Genomic DNA, 20,397 nt, shown 5'->3' on the forward strand with positions numbered 1-20,397 from the left:
ACTGCCAGAGGTCCGGACAACAGGCCCTCCTATTTGACATACTGAACTCTATCTGAGAAGTAGTTGGTGAACCAGGCGAGGCAGTCATTTGAGAAACCAAGGCAGTTGAGTCTGCCGATAAGAATACAGTGATTGACAGAGTCGAAAGCCTTGGCCAGGTATATGAAGACGGGTGCACAGTACTGTCTTTTATCGATGGCGGATATGATATCGTTTAGGACCTTGAGCGTGGCTGAGGTGCACCCGTGACCAGCTCGGAAACCAGATTGCTTAGCGGAGAAGGTATGGTGGGATTCGAAATGGTCAGTGATCTGTTTGTTCACTTGGCTTTTGAAGACTTTAGAAAGGCAGGGCAGGATGGATATAGGTCTGTAACAGTTTGGCCTTCCACAAGCTTCCCACAGTAAGTTGGGTTAATTTTGGCCCATTCCTCCTGACAGAGCTGGTGTAACTGAGTCAGGTTTGTAGGCCTCCTTGCTCGCACGCGCTTTTTCAGTTCTGCCCACACATTTTCTATGAGATTGAGGTCAGGGCTTTGTGATGGCCACTCCAATACCTTGACTTTGTTGTCCTTAAGCCATTTTTCCACAACTTTGGAAGTATGCTTGGGGTCATTGTCTACTTAGAAGAACCATTTGCAACCAAGCTTTAACTTCCTGACTGATGTCTTGAGATGTTGCTTCAATATATACACATCATTTTCCTAACTCATGATGCCATCTATTTTGTGAAGTGCACCAGTCCCTCCTGCAGCAAAGCACCCCCACCATATGATGCTGCCACCCCCGTGCGTCATGGTTGGGATGGTGTTCTTCGGCTTGCGAGGCTCCCCCTTTTTCCTCCAAACATAACGATGGTCATTATGGCCAACAGTTCTATGTTTGTTTCATCAGACCAGAGGAACTTTCTCCAAAAAGTACGATCTTTGTCCCTATGTGCAGTTGCAAACTGCAGTCTGGCTTTTTTTATGGCGGTTTTGGAGCAGTGGCTTCTTCCTTGCTGAGCGGCCTTTCAGGTTATGTCGATGTAGGACTCCTTTTACTGTGGATATAGATACTTTGTACCTGTTTCCTCCAGCATCTTCACAAGGTCCTTTGCTGTGGTTCTGGGATTGATTTGCACTTTTCTCATCAAAGTACGCTCATCTCTAGGAGACAGAACGCGTCTCCTTCCTGAGCGGTCAGAGGGCTGCGTGGTCCCATGGTGTTTATACTTGCGTACTATTGTTTGTACAGATGAACGTGGTACCTTCAGGCGTTTGGAAATTGCTCCCAAGGATGAACCAGACTTGTGGACGTTTACAATTTTTTTTTGAGGTGTTCGCTGATTTCTTTTGATTTTCTCATGATGTGAAGGAAAGAGGCACTGTGTTTGAAGGTAGCCCCTTGAAATACATCCACAGGTACACCTCCAATTGACTCAAATTATGTCAATTAGCCTATCAGAAGCTTCTAAAGTCATGACATTATTTTCTGGAATTTTCCAAGCTGTTTAAAGGCACAGTCAACTTAGTGTATGTAAACTTCTGACCCACTGGAATTGTGATACAGTGAATTATAAGTGAAATAATCTGTCTGTAAAAAATTGTTGGAAAAATTACTTGTGTTATGCACAAAGATGTCCTAACCGACTTGCCAAAACTATAGTTTGTTAACAATACACTTGTGGAGTGGTTGAAAAACAAGTTTTAATGACTCCAACCTGTGTATGTAAACTTCCGACTTCAACTGTACAGTTGAACGGGGCAGCTCTAGCTGGGCAAAACTTTTTACGAACTGACTTGTTGGAAAGGTGGCATCATATGACGGTGCCACGTTGAAAGTCACTGAGCTCTTCATTAAAACCATTCTACTGACAATGTTTGTCTATGGAGATTTCATGGCTGTGTGTTCGATTTTATACACCTGTCAGCAACAGGCGTGGCTGAAATAGCCGAATCCACTAATTTGAAGGGGTGTCCAATTTTTTATAAATAAAATATAGTCATTGCATAAGTATTCAGCTCACTTAGAAACACCTTTGGCAGCAATTACAGTTGTGAGTCTTCTTGGGTAAGTATCTAAAATGCTGACCACAACGCTCGCGTCGCGTGCGTCGCAAAATTAATGTCCACATACATGTTATTCGATCATTGCGCCCACACTGCTCGCGCGCGTCAACGAGTGTCTGTATTTGGCTGTTATTGTTGAAACCACTATTTCAGATGCAGCATGGTTGGCTGCCTAGCTAGCATTGCTAATGTTAGCACCAAAGATACAGACTTCAATCACGAGACACTAGGATTCCATAGAGATTTGCCATTAAATGTCATAATAAATGTTGCGTTCTAACAAGCATACATGTTGTTTGGACTGTTGTTTGAGACAGTCGCTAAGATGAAACTCGGTTGTTATAATGGGAATTGCCAAGAGTGTGCAAAACTGTCATCAAGGCAAAGGGTGTCTACTTTGTTGGTTACTACATGATTCCACATGTGTTATTTCATAGTCATGATGTCTTCACTACTATTCTACAATGTAGAAAATAGTACAAATAGTGTCCTTGGATATAGCATGGTGATTCTTGATGCTTCCAAAACTATACAGTATGCACTCAAGACTTGGAACTGAATGTTAGGAAAATAAAAACATATATCTGGCATATATCTGGCATAGTCTGCCATAGTCGATCTGATGTTTCTGTCACCTAAACAGAACGACTTGTGGTGTCGGTGGTGTGGATATGAATTAATCATTCTTACCGGAGAATTTTATTGATAGTAGTTTCCTTCTCCAGGAGGTTGCGAGCTCTGATGCTGAATATTGACCTGCGGAGCTTTGTAGAACAGATGTTACAGACTAATTGTTTGAGAAATTTGAAAAGTGTTATCAAATACAAACACATTTCATCTAGCAGCAAGCAAACATCCCCATATTGTATTGATCGCCCTCCAACCGTCAGATAAAACGTTGTGTTATCACTATGGTAAACACTATGTTTTTGTGTGTGTGTGTGTGTGTGTGTGTGTATGAGAGGCAGAACGATTGTGTGTACCTTCTGGCTTAAGGTCAATGTACTTGTTGTGTAGCGTGGTGGAGTGTGTATGCCTGCGTGCATATGGTGTGTATGTGAGAGAGAGACCGTGTGTGTACCTTCTGGCTTCTGGTTGATGTTTTAGTTGTGGATTGTTGGAGTGTGTGTTTGTGTGTGTGCGCGACTGTGTGTTTGCGTGCATGTGTGTATACCTTCTGGTCGATGTATTTGTTGTCTTCTATGGCGGATCGCTTGGAATGGTCACAGGAAGAGGAGGATGCAGAAGGAAGACGGCGGAACAGACAGCTGGTGTCCTGCTGCTGCCGATCGATGAACTGCTTCATGAAACTCTCCCTGTCACACACAGACACACACACACACACACACAGAAACACATTCCGGACCGACTGATTATTGTGACAAAGTGATGGGCTGGAGAGAGAGGGAGGTCTGCGAGAGGGTAGGGCCCAGCTGTGCACTAATCAGCTTCTTAAACATGACATGTATTGCTGTATCATCGTATTGCATCATCCTAAAAGGGTTACAGTTCAGTATTCCAACCTGTAGAAACAAGGCTTCTACTATGAGGAAATGCCCTAATTATAGTCCTATACAGGGTGGCTGCTAGCTGCTATTATTGTGGATTGAAAACCTACCAAGAGGTTTTTGTGGTGATACAGTATTTCAGAGAAACTGCAGAGACAAAATTGGAAGTGTTGGGGGCTATCTTAAACCAACTGCCCTTTTCTGAGGGAGAGTGACATGACAAACGAGAAGGATTGCATTATCGACAAGGAACATGCAAGTAAGCATTTCATTGGACGATGTGTATCCCGTACATACAACTAATAACACGTGAAACTATTCTTAAACTATAAAGAATGTGTTGACCTGAACCTGGGTCAGAGAAGTTCTGTCCTTTCTTGTGTCCCCCTGATGTATCCCAGTTAGGGTACCTGATTCTGGGCACAGTGAAATCAGATGGCAGCTTGGAGATCTTGACCATCTGGGGCCGATTAGGAAACTTCTCAAAGATCCTTAGACGTAGGGGCAGCTTCTCTTTGGTATCTGCGTTCGCCTCACTTTGCTTCAGCTACAGAAAGAGAGAGAATGGAAATTAGATTTAGGGACGGAGAGGGGGAAATAAGTAGACTTGGCATAGGGATAGAGAGAGGGAAAGTGGTCTGCAAAGAGGGAGAGAGTAGACTCAGCTGCAGAGGAGAGATTGACATCTCATTCAGCTCAGACGAGAGGGATAGTGGAGGGAGAGATAGTGACTTTGCGGTAAAGGGAGAAAGGAATGCGGGACACTTCACTTTGCCATACAGAGAGGGGAACACACTTCACTTGGAGAGAAGGATGGAGTGAGAGAAGGAACGAGTGGATTTAGCTGCGGAGAAAAAGAGTAGACTCACAGCTACAGAGAGAGAGACTGACATCTCATGTAGCTCAGGCGAGAGGGATAGTGACTTTGCAGTAAAAGGAGAGCGGGATACAGTACACTTTGATTTGTCATAGAGAGACAGAGAAATATACTTCACTCGGAGAGGATTTACACGTTCTTATAGCTATTGTTGGTTTAGAGAAATGGTATGGTAGTTTTCCACAACAGTTGAGAAATACAATGATCCATGGGTAAGACAAAGGTGAGGGATGGGAACATAGATGTCTGGCTCTAGAGAGTGCTTTTAATCCAGGACTTAATCTGTGTTGGAAAACCAGCCTACTGTGTAAGTGTTACTAAAACGTTTGGTTTTCACAGACAGACCAGTGTTCTAGTAGGCTTTTCCTAACAGCTGGTCCCTGACTTGTCTCCTATAACGACAGGTCCCAGATCTGGTCTTAGGTGACAATGCATCATATATCTTCCATTCCCATGTCCCATTCAAGCCTTTTCAGGTGACTGATTTAAGATGATAAAAAACAATATCAAATGCATTTCACACTAAGTCTGTATTTTATACTTCTACAATAATGTATCACATCATGTTTGGCAACTAGTAAGTGCCATTAATACATTATAGTGAGAATTTACATACTTTCACATGCCTTTCATTAACTTGTATTAGCATATTATGGTCAAGATCAATGATTGAAAAAGTAAAGATGAAATGTAGGTAGAGAATGGATGTATCAAATGGATGGGTGGGACTTCTGGAGACTGATTAAGTTCCCCCAGACACTGATCTAAGGGCAATGTTGTATAAGGTCCTGATTGGGGAGGGTAAACTGATCCTAGATCTGTGGTTTGGGGCAGCTTCTACCAAGAGTGGAATTTCTCTGTGGTGTCAGGGTGCAGTTGTACAGTTCTGCCTGTAGATGGCAGCCACACTCTTGCAGTCACACACACACACACACACACACACACACACTAACACACACACACACACACACACACACACACACACACACACACACACACACACACACACACACACACACACACACACACACACACACACACACACACACACACACACACACACACACACACACACACACACACAATACTTCTACAGCTTGGTGGTGTTCAACTTTGATGAAGTGGGTTTTGGAGGGTTTTGGTTTGGGGCTGAGAGTACACACACACACACGCACACACGCACGCACGTACGTACGCACGCACGCACTCCTACACACCAATCTGTGAAAACCTACTTACGTTTGAAAAAAGAAGAATGAAGGAAGCAATGAAAAGGAAAAAGAAAAACAGATTATATTGGAATGGCTTATGCAAGAAGCCACACTGAACAAAATATGTATGCACACCAAAGCCTGCACAAGGAAGTACAGACCAGCCAAATAAAAAAACATTACAAATGAATGGGGGAAATTGTATCAATAGAAATTAATTTAATTCCATAAGAGAGAAGCTGATAAAAATTCCATGAGTGGAATTCTTCTGTCTGGTAGACTGGAGGTCAAGCAAGTTTGGTTGGACGGTGAATGAGCGCTTATCATTCTGGGCATAAAAACAGCATCCACCACTGTCTCATTTGTGTGTGTGTGTGTGTGTGTGTGTGCGTGTGTGTGTGCGTGTGTGTGTGTATCTGTTTGTCTCTGCTTGTCTGTCTATCTCTCTCTCTGTTTGTCTGTCTATCTGTCTATCAGAAAAAATAGACGTAAATGTAGTGGATAACTGTCTATCCACACCTTCTGCCTGATTTTAACTTGGTAATGTAAAATGTCTGCTTTAGCCCTGCGGTTATTGCAGAATTTGTGTTGTGCAATGATAATTATAGCGCGCGCACGCAGAATTTGTGTTGTGCAATGATAATTATAGCGCGCACACACACACACACACACACACACACACACACACACACACACACACACACACACACACACACACACACACACACACACACACACACACACACACACACACACACTTCATTCCTAATAAGACTACCAGAAGGTAAGGAGAGATAAAGATAGACAGAGGAAGTATTCCGATCCTCAAGTTCATTGGTGTTTGGTGGAACTACCTGGTTTTGCATGGATCTAAGATAGGTTCTCTTAGTCGGATGGAAGCCTATGGGCCTGGGAGCATAGAATTACATATTAAAATGGATTAGGATCTCTGTGGCTAGCAGTGTTTGAGCTAAAAGGGAATACCATTGATCCCTCTCATCTATACCTTGTCAAGAAAACAGGGGTGGCTCCATACCTTCTCACTGTGCTACATACAGCCTGTACTGTACTGTAGTGCACATTTTGTAGAGTTTGCTCTAGTGAAGAGTGAAAATGGAATATGTTATTGGCAAAAGGCCAGAACCAATGGCACCAACAACACAGACAATCACACACACACACACACACAGTTGAGACAATTCATTGGTTGATTGATTGACCTGTTACTTGTGTAAATTCTGCCATATGTCACAAATTCAATGTTTCCAAGATGCTAAATTCGGTGACATGAGAACATACACTGCATGACCAAAAGTATGTGCACACCTGCTCATCGGAACATCTCATTCCAAAGTCATTGGCATTAATATGGAGTTGGTCCCCCTTTGCTCCTATAACAGCCTCCACTCTTCTGGGAAGGCTTTTCACTAGATGTTAGAACATTGCTGTGGGGACTTGCTTCCATTCAGCCACAAGAGCATTAGTGAGGTTGGGCACTTATGTTGGGGGATTAGGCCTGGCTTGCAGTCGGCGTTCCAATTCATCCCGAAGGGGTTGGGGTTGAGGTCAGGGCTCTGTGCAGACCAGTCAAGTTCTTCCACACCGATCTCGTCAAACCATTTCTGTATGGATCTCGCTTTGTGAGGTCATTGTCATGCTGAAACTTGTTGGAAAGGCATCATCTTATGACGATGCCATGTTGAAGTCACTGAGCTCTTCAATAAGGCTATTCTACTGTCAATGTTTCCCTATGGAGATTGCATGGCTGTGTGCTCAATTTTATACACCTGTCAGCATACGAGTGTGGCTGAAATAGCCAAATCCACTCATTTGAAGGGATGTCCACAAACTTGTGTATATATATAGTGTAACTCAACCTCAAGGCACTCAAGGGTTGTTCAACAAACTTCTAAAAGTGGTCAAGTTTACTAAGAGAAACTTCCAGAAATGCTGCAGTATTCTGTAACAGTCCAGTGCATTTTTGTGCATACACACAGACACACACACAAGCATGCACACACATACACAAGCGAACGTGCACCCGCACATACACACACAGTGTATTGTTTCAAAATGGGGTTAGTTTGGAGCTCCCTGGTCCCGCAGACTTAATCAATGAGCCAAGCTCAGTGGGACGTATAGAACAGTTATGGCTCGACACCCCTCTCTGCTCTAGCTTCCCATTACTGATACAGGAACTCTTTCTCTGCCTTTCTTCCTCTCTATATCCCCATCCCTCACTCTCTGCACAATCTCTCTCTCTCTATTCAATTGAAGGTCTTTACTGACATGGGAAACACATGTTAACATTGCCAAAGCAAGGGAACTAGATGATAAACAAAAGTGAAATAAACAAAAACGAACAGTAAACATTACACTCACAAAAGTTCCAAAAGAATAAAGATATTACAAATGTAATATTAAGTACAAATAGTTAAAGTACAAAGGGGAAAATAAATAAACATAAATATGGGTTGTATTTATGATGGTGTTTGTTCTTCACTGGTTGCGCTTTTCTTGTGGCAACAGGTCACAAATATTGCTGCTGTGATGGCACACTGTGGTATTTCCTCAATAGATATGAGGGTTTATCAAAATTGGGTTAATTTTCAAATTCTCTGTGTATCCGTGTAAAATGAGGGAAATATGTGTCTCTAATATGGTCATACATTTGTCAGGAGGTTAGGAAGTGCAGCTCAGTTTCCACCTCATAGCCCGTCTTCTCCATTCTGCCTAACCTTTATCAATAGCAAGGTTATGCACACTGTACATAGTCAAAGCTTTCTTTAAGTTTGGGTTAGTCACAGTGGTCAGGTATTCTGCCACTGTGTACTCTCTGTTTAGGGCCAAATAGCATTCTAGTTTGCTCAGTTGTTTTGTTAATTCTTTCCAATGTACCAAGTAATTCTCTTTTTGTTTTCTCATGATTTGGTTTGGTCTAATTGTGTTGCTATCCTGTGGCTCTGTGTGGTCTGTTTGTGATTGTGAACAGAGCTCCAGGGCCAGCTTGCATTGGGGTCTCTTCTCCTGGTTCATCTCTCTGTAGGTGATGGCTTTGTTAAGGAAGGTTTGGGAAACGCTTCCGCTTAGGTGGTTGTAGAATTTAACGGCTATTTTCTGGATTTTGATAACTAGCGGGTATCGGCCTAATTCTGCTCTGCATGCATTATTTGGTGTTTACGTTGTACACTGAGGATATTTTTTGCAGAATTCTGTATGCAGTGTCAATTTAATGTTTGTCCCATTTTGGGCATTTTTGGTTGGTGAGCGGACCCCAGACCTCACAACCATAAAGGTAAATGGGTTCTATAACTGATTAAAGTATTTTTAGCCAAATCCTACTGTAATTGGTTTGTCAAATGTTATGTTCCCTTTGATGGCATAGAAGGCCTTTCTGCCTTGTCTCTCAGCTTGTTCACAGCTTTGTGGAAGTTACCTGTGGCTCTGATGTTTAGGCCGAGGTATGTATAGTTTTTTGTGTGCTCTAGAGCAACGGTGTCTAGATGGAATTTGTATTTGTGGTCCTGGCAACTGGAACTTTTTTGGAACACCATAATTTTTGTCTTACTGACATTTACTGTCAGGGCTCAGGTCTGACAGAATCTCTGCAGAAGATCTAGGTGCTGCTGTAGGCCCTCCGTGGTTGGGGACAGAAGCACCAGATCATCAGCAAACAGTAGACATTTGACTTCAAATTCTAGTAGGGTGAGGCCGGGTGCTGCAGACTGTTCTAGTGCCATGCCAATTCGTTGATATATATGTTGAAGAAGGTGGGGCTTAAGCTGCATCCCTGTCTCACCCCACGGCCCTGCGGAAAGAAATGCATGCGTTTTTTGCCAATTTTGTGTACATGGATTTTATAATGCAGGGGTGGGGGTGGGGCTTAAGCTGCATCCCTGTCTCACCCCCCGGCTCTGCGGAAAGAAATGTCTGCGTTTTTTGCCAATTTTGTGTACATGGATTTTATAATGTTGTTTGTTTTTCCCCCAACACCACTTTCCATCAATTTGTATAGCAGACCTTCATGCCAAATTGAGTTGAGATACTTTGCCTTTGTTTTGGTTTGTTTGTCATTTAGGGTGTGCAGGGTGAATAAATGGTCTTTGGTAAAAAGTCCATTTGTTTTCACTGAGGAAATGTACGAGTCTGCTGTTAATGACAATGCAGAGGATTTTCCCAAGGTCGACACATATCTCACGGTAGTTATTGGGGTCAAATTTGTTAAAAAAATGGTGGATTGGGGAGGGATCAGTCCTTGGTTCAAAATATTGGGGAAGACGCCAGAGCCAAGGATGATGTTAAAGTGTTTAAGTATAGCCACTCTCTCTCTCTCTGTCTCACTCTCATTTCTACCCACCCCCTAAACTATGCCTGACTTTTATAGAGAGAGAGAGGTTCAACATGCAGGCACTTAATTTCACCCCGGGACAACACAAGTAGAGTTATTATATCATTGAGAGAGTTCTATGAGTTATCCAACTTGAGTATAGTGTTTTCTGTATACAGCGAAATGGACCGACAATATAGGGTATTTTCTTCTTGGAGGACCACTTGCATTACAACTAGCTCTTGGAAACGGACTAAATTAGTGTCAGCCCACAGACCTGACAATCACTAGTCTAGGAATGGCCTTTAAGTAAGATGGCAAAATGACTGAGAGCTATGTACAGTGTCATACCATCTTGTTCCAAATCCAGATAACATAGTATTGATACCCAAGCCTACGATACAATCTGTTATGTATTTTAGTACTGTCAGAGGTTTGAATCCCACGTATAGGTAAACAGAGGTTCACATGTACATAGAGGTTATAGCAAACGGTAAAACGGTAAATCCCTATCTGCTAATGTAATGGACCTTCTGCTCAGTCAGGACATTTTGTGTGTTATTGATCACAAAATGTCCTGACCGACTACTTTCACTGGCTCAGGTGGAGAGCACACACACCAGCACAATCCACTGCATATCGATTGCTGGCTTTACATGATCTCAACCTATGGAGTAATCCGACATGGGACAATAAGAGGGGGACGCGTGTTCGTGTGGACTTGTATCATCGTGGGTACCATCGTGGGTACCATTTTAGGATTAGGGGTTAGGTTTAGGGCTAGGGTTACAATTAGGGTCAGGATTATGGTAAAGGTTAGGGGTTAGGTTTAGGGGTAAGGGTTAGGGTTAGGGAAAAATAATTTGGAATATAATGTACACTACCGTTCAAAAGTTTGGGGTCACTTAGAAATGTCCTTGTTTTTGAAAGAAAAGCAAATTGTATCAGCATTTGTGTGTTCAATTAGAGGCTCAAAATGGCCAGAAACAAAGACCTTTCTTCTGAAACTCGTCAGTCTATTCTTGTTTGCAGAAATTAAGGCTATTCCATGCCAGAAATTGCCAAGAAACTGAAGATCTCGTACAATGCTGTGTACTACTCCCGTCACAGAATAGCGTAAACTGGCTCTAACCAGAATAGAGGAGTGGGAGGCCCCGGTGCACAACTGAGCAAGAGTACATTAGAGTGTCTAGTTTGAGAAACAGACAACTCACAAGTCCTCAACTGGCAGCTTCATTAAATAGTACCCACAAAACACCAGTCTCAACGTCAACAGTGAAAAGACGACTCGGGGATGCTGGCCTTCTAGGTAGAGTTACAAAGAAAAAGCCATATCTCAAACTGGCCAATAAAAAGAAAAGATTAAGATGGGCAAAAGAACACAGACACTGGATAGAGGAAGATTGGAAAAAAAGTGTTATGGACAGACAAATCTAAGTTTGAGGTGTTCGGATCACAAAGAAAAACATTTGTGAAACACTGAAAAAATGTAAAGATGCTGGAGGGGGTGCTTGATGCCATCTGTCAAGCATGGTGGAGGCAATGTGATGGTCTGGGGATGCTTTGGTGGTGGTAAAGTGGGATATTTGTACAGGGTAGAAGGGATCTTGAAGAAGGAAGGCTATCAGTCCATTTTGCAACGCCATGCCATACCCTGTGGACGTTGGTTAATTGGAGCCAATTTCCTCCTACAACAGGACAATGACCCAAAGCACAGATCCAAACGATGCAAGATCTATTTAGGGAAGAAGCAGTAAGCTGGTATTCTATCTATAATGGAGTGGGCAGCACAGTCACCAGATCTCAACCCTATTGCGCTGTTGTGGGAGCAGCTTGACCGTATGGTACGTAAGAAGTGCCCATGAAGCCAATCCAACTTGTGGGAGGTGCTTCAGGAAGCATGGGGTGAAATCTCTACAGATTACCTGAACAATTTGACAAGTAGAATGCCAAAGGTCGACGAAAGCAAAGTTAAGGACACAATTATTATTACAATTAAAAATCATTATATATAACCTTGTCTACGTCTTGACTACATTTCCTATTCATTTTGCAACTAATTTCATGTATGTTTTCATGGAAAACAATGACATTTCTAAGTAACTCCAAACTTTTGAACAGTAGTGTATAAATACATTTTAAGTTCACACAACGATAGTAAAACATATGCATTGTGTGTGTGCGTGTGTATGTGTGTGCACATCAGGTGGAAAATGACAGCCTCCTCTCATTGAAGCCACAAAGTTCAAGGCCGAATGCGCTACTGCAGACATTGTTTGCAGAAAACAGGATCCCCCGTTATAATGAATGGGAAAATTACAATTTTCGTGGTCAATCTTCATGTACTTTTGAAGTCAGAAGTTTACATACACCTCAGCCAAATACATTTAAACTCAGTTTTTTACAATTCCTGACATTTAATCCTCGTAAAAATTCACTGTTTTAGGTCAGATAGGATCACCACTTTATATTAAGAATGTGAAATGTCTGAAAATTTGTAGAGAGCAAGATTTAATTCAGCTTTTATTTCTTTCATCACATTCCCAGTGGGTCAGAAGTTTACATACACTCAATTAGTATTTGGTAGCATTGCCTTTAAATTGTTTAACTTGGGTCAAACGTTTCGGGTAGCCTTCCACAAGTTTCCCACAATAAGTTGGGTGAATTTTGGCCCATTCCTCCTGACAGAGCTGGGTTAACTGATTCAGGTTTGTATGCTTCTTGCTCACACACACTTTTTCGGTTCTGCCCACAAATCTTCTATACGATTGAGGTCAGGGCTTTGTGATGGCCACTCCAATACCTTGACTTTGTTGTCCTTAAGCCATTTTGCCACAACTTTGGTCATTGTCCATTTGGAAGACCCATTTGCGACCAAGCTTTAACTTCCTGACTGATGTCTTGAGATGTTGCTTCAATATATCCACACAATTTTCCTACCTCATGATGCCATCTATTTTGTGAAGTGCACCAGTCCCTCCTGCAGCAAAGCACCCCACAACACAATGCTGCCACCCCGTGCTTCACGGTTGGGATGGTGTTCTTCGGCATGCAAGCATCCCCCTTTTTCCTCCAAACATAACAATGGTCATTATGACCAAACAGTTCTATTTTTGTTTCGTCAGACCAGAGAACATTTCTCCAAAAAGTATGATCTTTATCCACATGTGCAGTTGCAAACCGTAGTCTGGCTTTTTTTATGGCGGTTTTGGAGCAGTGGCTTCTTCCTTGCTGAGCGGCCTTTTCAGGTTTTGTCGATATAGGACTCGTTTTACTGTGCATATAGATACTTTTGTACCTGTTTCCTCCAGCATCTTCAGAAGGTCCTTTGCTGTTGTTCCGGGATTGATTTGCACTTTTCGCAACAAAGTACATTAATCTCTAGGAGACAGAACGCGTCTCCTTCCTGAGCGGTATGACGGCTGCGTGGTCCCATGGTGTTTACACTTGCGTACTATTGTTTGTACAGATGAACGTGGTACCTTCCGGCATTTGGAAATTGCTCCCAAGGATGAACCAGACTATTGGAGGTCTTTTGAATTCGAAGAAAGAGGTATGCTACAACAGGACTTGCTATTGTTTTGCGTCATTTCTATTTAGAAAAGACCATACGTCTTAGACGGATATAGGATTTTTCCAGATTTTTGACAAAAATGGATGTCCCTCCCCGGAAATTAGAGAAAGGTGATCTATCCAGGCCTTCCTTCCCAATCCAGACAATTTCAGGCTTGGCTGAGCTGTGCATTACAGATTTCTGGAGGTCTCGCACCATGCGGCCATGCACACACAGAACACTGGAAATTCAGTGGTGAAACTAAGCACAAAAAGAAGTAGAGACAAAACTGAGAGGGGTAAAAAAAACTAGTGAGTAAAATCTAATCCCAAATGTCAGTGTTAAACCAATCACAGATATCCACTGTTTAAAACATACCTCTCATTGGATATTTCCCAGCTGATTCTGTAAAGTATTAAGCTTAAGAGACAGTGAACTTTAAAACCAACAAGGGAACACAGCGCTGTCTGTGTGCTTTATATCTTGACCAGATGACAAGCCTATATCAACCAAGCTGGGAGGAGATCCTCTCTGAATCAGTGTGATTAATGACATAGGAACTCACTTTGAAAGATAGTTCCTTAGGAAAAGAGCAGTGCCTTCTGAAAGTATTTATACCCCTTGACTTGAATTCAAAATGGATAAAATATTTGTAAAAAATCTCACCCATCTACACAATACCCCATTATGACAAAGCGAAAACATGTTCTTAGAAATGTTTGCACATTTACTGAAAATGAAATACAGAAATATCTCATTGACATAAGTATTCACACCCTTGAGTCAATACTCTGTACACCTTTGGCAGCAACTACAGCTGTGAGTCTTTCTGGATAAGTCTCTAAGACTTATTTTTCAGGTCTTGCCATAGATTTTGAAGATGATTTAAGTCAAAACTGTAACTCGGTCACTCAAGAACATTCACTGTCTTCTTGGTAAGCAACTCCAGTGAGATTTGACCTTGTGTTTTAAGTTATTGTCCTTCTGAAAGGTGAATTCATCTCCCAGTGTCTGGTGTAAAGCAGACTGTACAATGTTTTCCTCTTGAATGTTGCCTGTGCTTCGCTGCAATCCATTTATTTTTTATCCTGAAAAACTCCCCAGTTCTTAATTTAACGATTACAAGCATACCCATAACACGCTATGCTTGAAATTATGGAGAGTGCTACTCCGTAACGTATTGCATTGGATTTGCCCCAAACATAACACTTAGCCTTTTTGCAAACAGGATTCATGTTTTGGAATATTTTTATTCTGTACAGGATTCCTTCATTTCACTCTGTCAATTAGGTTAGTATTGTGGAGTAACTACAATGTTGTTGATTCATCCTCAGTTTTCTCCTGTCACAGCCGTTAAACTCTGTAACTGTTTTAAAGTCACCATTTGCCCAATAGTGAAATCCCTGAGTTGTTTCCTTCCTCTCTGGCAAATGAGTGAGGAACGACTCCTCTATCTTTGTAGTGACTGAGTCTATTGATACACAACCCAAAGTGTAAATAATAACTTCACCATGCTCAAAGGGATATTTCATGTCTGCTATTTTATTTTTACCCATCTACCAATGGGTGCAATTCTTTGTTTGAAATTCACTGGTCGACTTAGGGACCTTACACATCATTTTATGTGTGGGGTAGAGAGATGAGGTAGTCATTCAAAAATCATGTTCAACACTATTATTGTACACTGATTGAGTTCATGTATCTTATTATGTGACTTGTTATGCACATTATCACTCCTGATCTCCCCAAATTCGTAAAACACGGGCACCCTCATAGATATCATCCTCACCAACCTGCCCTCCAAATACACCTCTGCTGTCTTCAACCAGGATCTCAGCGATCACTGCCTCATTGCCTGCGTCCGTAATGGGTCTGCGGTCAAACGTCCAACCCTCAATACTGTCAAACGCTCCCTAAAACACTTCAGCGAGCAGGCCTTTCTAATCGACCTGGCCAGGGTATCCTGGAAGGATACTGACCTCATTCCGTCAGTAGAGGATGCCTGGTTATTCTTTAAAAGTGCTTTCCTCAACATCTTAAATAAGCCTGCCCCTTTCAAAAAATGTAGAACAAGGAACAGATATAGCCCTTGGTTCACTCCAGACCTGACTGCCCTTTACCAGCACAAAAACATAATGTGGCGTTCTGCATTAGCATCGAATTGCCCCAGCGATATGCAACTTCTCAGGGAAGTTAGTAACCAATATACACAGGCAGTTAGGAAAGCAAAGGCTAGCTTTTTCAAACAGAAATTTGCATCCTGTAGCACAAACTCCAAAGATTCTGGGACACTAAAGTCCATGGAGAATAAGAGCACCTCCTCCCAGTTGCCCACTGCACTGAGGCTAGGAAACACTGTCACCACTGATAAATCTACGATCGAGAATTTCAATAAGCATTTTTCTACGGCTGGCCATGCTTTCCAGCTGGCTACCCCTACCCCGGTCAACAGCTCTGCAACCCCACAGCAACTTGTCCAAGCCTCCCCCATTTCTCCTTCACCCAAATACAGATAACTGATGTCCTGAAAGAGCTGCAAAATCTGGACCCCTACAAATCAGCTTGGCTAGACAATCTGGACCATCTCTAATCGCAATTGTTGCAACCCCTATTACTAGCCTGTTCAACCTCTCTTTCGTATCGTCTGAGATCCCTAAAGATTGGAAAGCTGCCGCAGTCATCCCCCTCTTCAAAGGGGGAGACACTCTAGACCCAAACTGTTACAGACCTATATCAATCCTACCCTGCCTTTTTAAAGTCTTCGAAAGCCAAGTGAACAAACAGATCACCGACCATTTCGAATCCCACCGTACCTTCTCCGCTATGCAATCTGGTTTCCGAGCTGGTCATGGGTGCTCCTCAGCCACGCCCAAGGTCCTAAACAATATCATAACCGCCACCGATAAGAGACAATACTGTGCAGCTGTATTCATCGACCTGGCCAAGGCTTTCGACTCTGTCAATCACCGCATTCTTATCGGCAGACTCAATAGCCTTGGATTCTCAAATGACTGCCTCGCCTGGTTCACTAACTACTTCTCAGATAGAGTTCAGTGTGTCAAATCAGAGGGCCTGTTGTCCGGACCTCTGGCAGTCTCTATGCGGGTGCCACAGGGTTCAATTCTCGGGCCAACTTTTTTCTCTGTATACATCAATGATGTCGCTCTTGCTGCTGGTTATTCTCTGATCTACCTCTACACAGACGACACCATTCTGTATACTTCTGGCACTTCTTTGGACACTGTGTTAACTAACCTCCAGACGAGCTTCAATGCCATACAACTCTCCTTCCGTGGCCTCCAACTGCTCTTAAATGCAAGTAAAACTAAATGCATGCTCTTCAACCGATCGCTGCGCACACCTGCCCGCCCGTCCAGCATCACTACTCTGGACGGTTCTGACTTAGAATATGTGGACAACTACAAATACCTAGGTGTCTGGTTAGACTGTAAACTCTCCTTCCAGACCCACATTAAGCATCTCCAATCCAAAATTAAATCTAGAATCGGCTTCCTATTTCGCAACAAAGCATCTTTCACTCATGCTGCCAAACATACCCTCGTAAAACTGACCATCCTACCGATCCTCGACTTCGGCGATGCCGTTTACAAAATAGCCTCCAACACTCTACTCAGCAAATTGGATGCAGTCTATCACAGTGCCATCCGTTTTATCACCAAAGCCCCATACACTACCCACCACTGCGACCTGTATGTTCTCATTGGCTGGCCCTCGCTACATATTCGTTGCCAAACCCACTGGCTCCAGGTCATCTATAAGTCTTTGCTAGGTAAAGCCCCGCCTTATCTCAGCTCACTGGTCACCATAGCAGCACCCACCCGTAGCACGCGCTCCAGCAGGTATATCTCACTGGTCACCCCCAAAGCCAATTCCTCCTTCGGCTGCCTTTCCTTCCAGTTCTCTGCTGCCAATGACTGGAACGAACTGCAAATATCACTGAAGCTGGAGACTCATATCTCTCTCATTAGCTTTAATCACCAGCTGTCAGAGCAGCTCACAGATCACTGCAACTGTACATAGCCCATCTGTAAATAGCCCATCCAACTACCTCATCCCCATACTGTTATTTATTTTGCTCCTTTGCACCCCAGTATCTCTACTTGCACACTCATTTTCTGCACATCCAGTGTTTAATTGCTATATTGTAATTACTTCACCACTATGGCCTATTTCTTGCCTTACCTCACTTATCCTACCTCATTTGCACACACTGTATATAGACTTTTTCTATTGTATTATTGACTGTATGTCTGTTTATTCCATGTGTAACTCTGTGTTGTTGTTTGTGTCGCACTGTTTTGCTTTATCTTGGCCAGGTCGCAGTTGTAAATGAGAACTTGTTCTCAACTAGCCTACCTGGTTAAATAAAGGTGAAAAATAATTTATATATTTTTTAAATTACCTGGTTAAATAAAGGTGAAATAATAAAATAAAAAAATGTTGGCTTGCCATAATAAAGGGTTGATTCCTTTTGACTCAATGCATTTCAGCTTTTCATTTTTTATTATTTTGTAAAAAATTCTAAAAACATGAGTACTCTTTGACATGATGGGGGTATTGTGTGTATGACAGTGAAAATAAAATCTAAATGTAATCCATTTTAAATTCAGGCTGTAACAACAAAATGTGGAAAAAGTCGAGGGGTATGAATACTTTCTGAATGCACTGTATAGCTTCAATATAGCTCTGTCTATTCATTTGTGAGTGGTTACCCCAGTCCCAACCCGCAACAAGTGATGGGGTAGACATTGGGCTGAAACCCAGACTCAGGATTCTGGCTTTAACCATAAAACAACAAAACAAGTGTATTTGCTTATTACCATGTTATGTTCTTTGTAGCATAAATATAATATTTTTTTTTACCTTTATTTAACTTGGCACGTCAGTAATGCTGTATCAACATTACCATTTCATAACCCGTTAAAAATCGTCTCTGAATGTTCTGCGTTTATTTCTGTATGATCCACTAGGCATTTCCTGGTAGTCGGGTATAGACAGTGTGGTATAGACGTGTTGGTTGTTTAGCAACAAAACCAACGAGCGCGCAACTATATTGCAAAGCAGACTGGGTTGGCTTAGATTGTTGACAACATGTAAGCTATATTTCGTCTCGTGTTTATTGAAAACATAAATTCATTTGCACAATGAGCACTTGTTGTCTCTCAAATACATCATTACCGTTGTTGGATAGCTAGCTAGCAAATGTTTTGCCATATTGGCATTGACATGAAATCCGTCAAAACACCTCAAAACAAGACATGATATCAAGAACAAGATGAAACGAGCTGCTTCCCCACAATGCAGGTTGTCATTCTCGCTAGCAATCTGGCCATCCAGAATCACAACAGCACGCTGACTTATGCCCCATGGAAGCACGCACATCGTTTTCGTAACACTGTCAGCTAACTCATCTATAATGAACCACCCCTTTCTCTGGGTTGTGAATGTCTGAGTGAGTCCCAAATATCACCTTGTCCCAATCATAGAGCCATACCACCATATGGGCCCTGGTCAAAAGCAGTGCACTATAAGGGAATAGGATGCCATTTGGGACTCCCATATTACTCAGAAGCTTCTCTGCCCAGAAGACAATGTCCACCTGATGAATGGCCATGCGCCAGTGTCTCTGATGCTGCCCACACATACAGCTTTGGTTCCTTTTGTGCTTCAGTTGATTTTCTTTATTCTGTGTTACATAACCTGTATAAACCAGGCCCCATTCAAAAAAGCTCCATGGTATTGGCAGAAATCTTCTTCCTCAATCAAATACATTTACACACAAACATGCACATGTTCGTTCTCTCTCTCTCACACACACACACACACACACACACACACACACACACACACACACACACACACACACACACACACACACACACACACACACACACACACACACACACACACACACACACACACACACACACACACACACACACACACACACACACAATCTCCTCTACTCCCTCTAAGCAGGAGAGCAGTGTTGTACTCAGGTAGCAGAAGTGCAGCACTGAGTGGTCTGGGAGTTTACAGCCAGTACAACTCCACAAACATGGCTCATTACACGCTCAATGAGTGGGAGAGGATGACCTCCGCTATCTGTGTATAGCTTTGGGTGTGTGAGCGTGCGTGCCTGCTTCTATTGTCTGCGGGATTTACCAAATAAAACTCAAGGTGACATTGAAGCAATGAACATGTATCCTCTCTGTTCTCTCTCTCCATTCATCTGCTCTATTTGTTCAGGGTCCAAATCATTGGGAAGGGATGAGAGGCTCCCAATTTAATTCATAAATAATAGAATGTTCTCTGGCAAGCCATAATCCAGTAACACATTTGGGCAAACTAAAGCCCCTCATACAAAATGCATAATTTCAGTGTTGAGCAGTTTGCTGAGGTGAAATAAGGTTTACCTGGAGGGGAGAAAAATAACCACCAACACGCACGCACACACACAGAGCAACAGGCAGAAGGATATAAGGGTGTGTCTGGATCAAGTGGTCTGTGGACAGAGGACAAATAGTTCCCCCTGTTGCTGGGGTGATGGAGATGTGCCTGACACAGCTGTAGTACAGTGACACACACACACACACACACACACACACACACACACACACACACACACACACACACACACACACACACACACACACACACACACACACACACACACACACACACACACACACACACACACACACACACACACACACAAGGGTGCCCCCCTTCTACGGCGTCGTTGTTTTGGGTCGCCGGCTGGGATCCGATCCATTGCCCTGGGTGGTAGGCCAAACAGAGGATCCGCTTCGGGAAAGTCCTATCCCTGGTCGTAATGTTGGTGAGTTGA

The 20,397-nt window shown here is 42.7% G+C and overlaps 1 protein-coding gene across 3 annotated transcripts in view; it reads right to left on the reverse strand.

The window, feature by feature from the left end:
• The window catches only part of nalcn (sodium leak channel, non-selective), a 250,290-nt gene that overhangs the window by 40,086 nt on the left and 189,807 nt on the right, over positions 1-20,397 (reverse strand). For all 3 annotated transcript variants that reach the window (XM_039014188.1, XM_039014190.1, XM_039014189.1), the window contains 3 exons: positions 3,969-4,105; positions 3,225-3,366; positions 2,741-2,814 (listed from right to left, as the gene is read on the reverse strand). In XM_039014188.1, the coding sequence (XP_038870116.1) occupies positions 2,741-2,814; positions 3,225-3,366; positions 3,969-4,105 (353 nt within the window). The remainder of the gene's footprint in view (positions 1-2,740; positions 2,815-3,224; positions 3,367-3,968; positions 4,106-20,397) is intronic.

This window comes from Salvelinus namaycush, chromosome 19, assembly GCF_016432855.1.
Source record: "Salvelinus namaycush isolate Seneca chromosome 19, SaNama_1.0, whole genome shotgun sequence".
Lineage (NCBI taxonomy): Eukaryota > Metazoa > Chordata > Actinopteri > Salmoniformes > Salmonidae > Salvelinus > Salvelinus namaycush.